This window comes from Apium graveolens, chromosome 5 (assembly GCF_009905375.1).
Source record: "Apium graveolens cultivar Ventura chromosome 5, ASM990537v1, whole genome shotgun sequence".
Lineage (NCBI taxonomy): Eukaryota > Viridiplantae > Streptophyta > Magnoliopsida > Apiales > Apiaceae > Apium > Apium graveolens.
Window position 1 is genome coordinate 282,094,979 of NC_133651.1, and position 2,279 is coordinate 282,097,257.

Genomic DNA, 2,279 nt, shown 5'->3' on the forward strand with positions numbered 1-2,279 from the left:
GCACCGGAATCAATTAAAACACATGCATCTTCAGAATTAACTAGAAGCGTACCTGCTATAACATCATTATCAGCAACGACATCTTTAACCGTCATGTTGAAAGTGCGTGCAGTAGGCTTGTTGCTTGGAGGTGCCATAAGTCTAAATGTAGAGCTTTCCTTAGGTGCTTGCTTTCGGCAATCTTTAGCCATGTGACCCTTCTTCCCACAAGAGTAACAAATAGTAGCTTTTTCCTTGCAGCGAGATGCGTAGTGTCCTTTTTGTCCGCAGTTGAAACAAGTGACATTTTCCTGATAACACTCCCCATGATGCTTTCTTCCACATATTTTGCACTCAGGTACAGGTGGTCTTCCTTGAAGCAAGTTAGAGTTTTGAGGGGTCCTGAATCTTGGATTATCCTTCCGAGCACCAACATTTTCAATCCTTCTATTTCCAACATTCATGTCCTCACGTTTCACAAAAGGTCATTTCCCTGGCTGATTTTCAACCTTTTTCTCAAAGCTTCTTCCACTATAGTTTTGGAACTTTCTCTTCTTCACATTTGCGTCCTTAGCATACAGCTCGCTTCCACTTTCCACAATTGCAGCTTTTTGAACTAGTGTGGTGTAATTGGTAATTTCAAACACAGCTATGCGGTTCTGAATGTAAGGTTTTAGTCCTTTCTGAAATCGCTTGGCTTTCTTCTCATCAGTGTCAACATGGTATGGAACGAACCTAGAGAGCTCAGTGAACTTAGCTTCATATTCAGCTACTGACATGTTTCCTTTCTTATGTTCTAAAAACTTAAGTTCCATCTGATTCTCCATGTATTTTGGAAAGTACTTTTCGAGGAACAATTCAGTAAATCTAGTCCATGGTATAGGAAAAGTGGTTTCAAGTGTTTTCTTGGCTTCCCACCAATAGTTAGCTTCTCCTTTTAGCATATAGGCAGCAAATATAGTTTTCTTCTCTTCTTTAACATCAACTATTTTAAATGTCTTTTCAATCTCACGAAGCCAAACTCGAGCCTCAACAGGGTCAGTGGTACCTTTGAACTTAGGAGGGTCAAAGATTTAAAGGATTTGAAGGTAACAGTAGATGGGGTTTGCTGATCTTGTGGTCCCCCTCCTCTAGTTGGAGGATTTTGAGTTTGTTGTCGCCGAAATGCCACCAATAGTCGCATAGGATCATCTTGATTCTGAGGTGGGGTGGAGTCCCTATGTTGCCTTTGGTCTTGATTTTGTTGTAGGTGAGGTTGGGTATCATGGCCCTCTTCTTCTGGTGGAGGTGGAGGATTCTTCTTAGGCCGTCCTCTTGGCATCTTCTTGCTATTTAGAATAAAACAATAGGTTGATTAAAATATTCAAAAACAGTATAATAACAAATTAAAAAAAATAACATGGTGTAGATAATAGTCTTTTCAAAAAAATTCTTGTATATCATGACAAAAAGGTAAACCTCAAATTCGAGTCGAATATAATCATGAAATCCTTTTTCCGAAAATATATCTCTTGAACTTGAGTAACATAACAATAATCAAACTATTTTTCGAAATTAGTTTTCCAAATTATAAATCATATATCATTATGTGAACCTCGAGTTTTAATCGTCATTCATTTTTTTTTATTTTTTTTTAAGTTTTAAATTTTGAAAACTTAGTAGTTTCGGTGTAAATCGTGTTCATCTAAAGTATGTTGGGTTTAGAGAAAATAGTTTTCTATCTTTTGAAAAGTGTCGGTAGTTATCGTAACCATGTAAAATCTCTATCTACCAAGGCAACATAATAAAATGCTAAAAATATAAAATACGATAACATCCATAATGTAAAAGAGTCATCAACCATCTGTTGATGATATCATAGTCTGCCGACAGAGAGTATATCATAATACATAACCAAAGTGATACCCCAACAGGCTGGGTCAAAATATCAGTACACCATAATGATCAAAGAACATCGTCATAACATCCTACTACATACTAGAGATCAAGTCAACTACTATGTCAATCTCAAGATTGCATCAAAATAAAAAGTCTGTAAGCCTCATCAGCATCAAATCTATAACCATCAGCAGTATAGTCAACAGCTAGCATCATAAGTAAGAGTCACCAAAAGAAAGGAATACACACTATATAGACGTGTTATCCCTCAAAAAGTCAAAAGACTGCACAATATCCATAGTCATGATCGGTCAATGACCGAACAACGAGGTGATCCTCCCACGAAACTCCGTGATCGCTCTCTCCACAAGTGCGGCCACCGTGGCGCTATCAACCTGGCCAGAACTCGAAGATGGTATCCC

The 2,279-nt window shown here is 37.8% G+C and overlaps 1 protein-coding gene across 1 annotated transcript; it reads right to left on the bottom strand.

Moving 5' to 3' along the window:
* Positions 1-464: 464 nt before the first annotated feature.
* On the bottom strand, positions 465-1,300 carry LOC141660997 (uncharacterized). The gene is made up of 2 exons (XM_074467977.1): positions 1,151-1,300; positions 465-1,034 (listed from the first exon to the last, which is right to left on the bottom strand). The coding sequence occupies exons 1-2, from the start codon at positions 1,298-1,300 to the stop codon at positions 465-467; spliced, it is 720 nt and encodes a 239-aa protein (XP_074324078.1).
* Positions 1,301-2,279: the final 979 nt, after the last annotated feature.

Coding starts and splice junctions, on each gene's coding strand:
- LOC141660997 (XM_074467977.1), bottom strand. CDS start 1,300: ATGCCAAGAGGACGGCCTAAGAAGAATCCTCCACCTCCACCAGAAGAA. Junction 1,035..1,150: donor ATGATCCTATGCGACTATTG/GTGGCATTTCGG, acceptor GACCCTCCTAAG/TTCAAAGGTACCACTGACCC.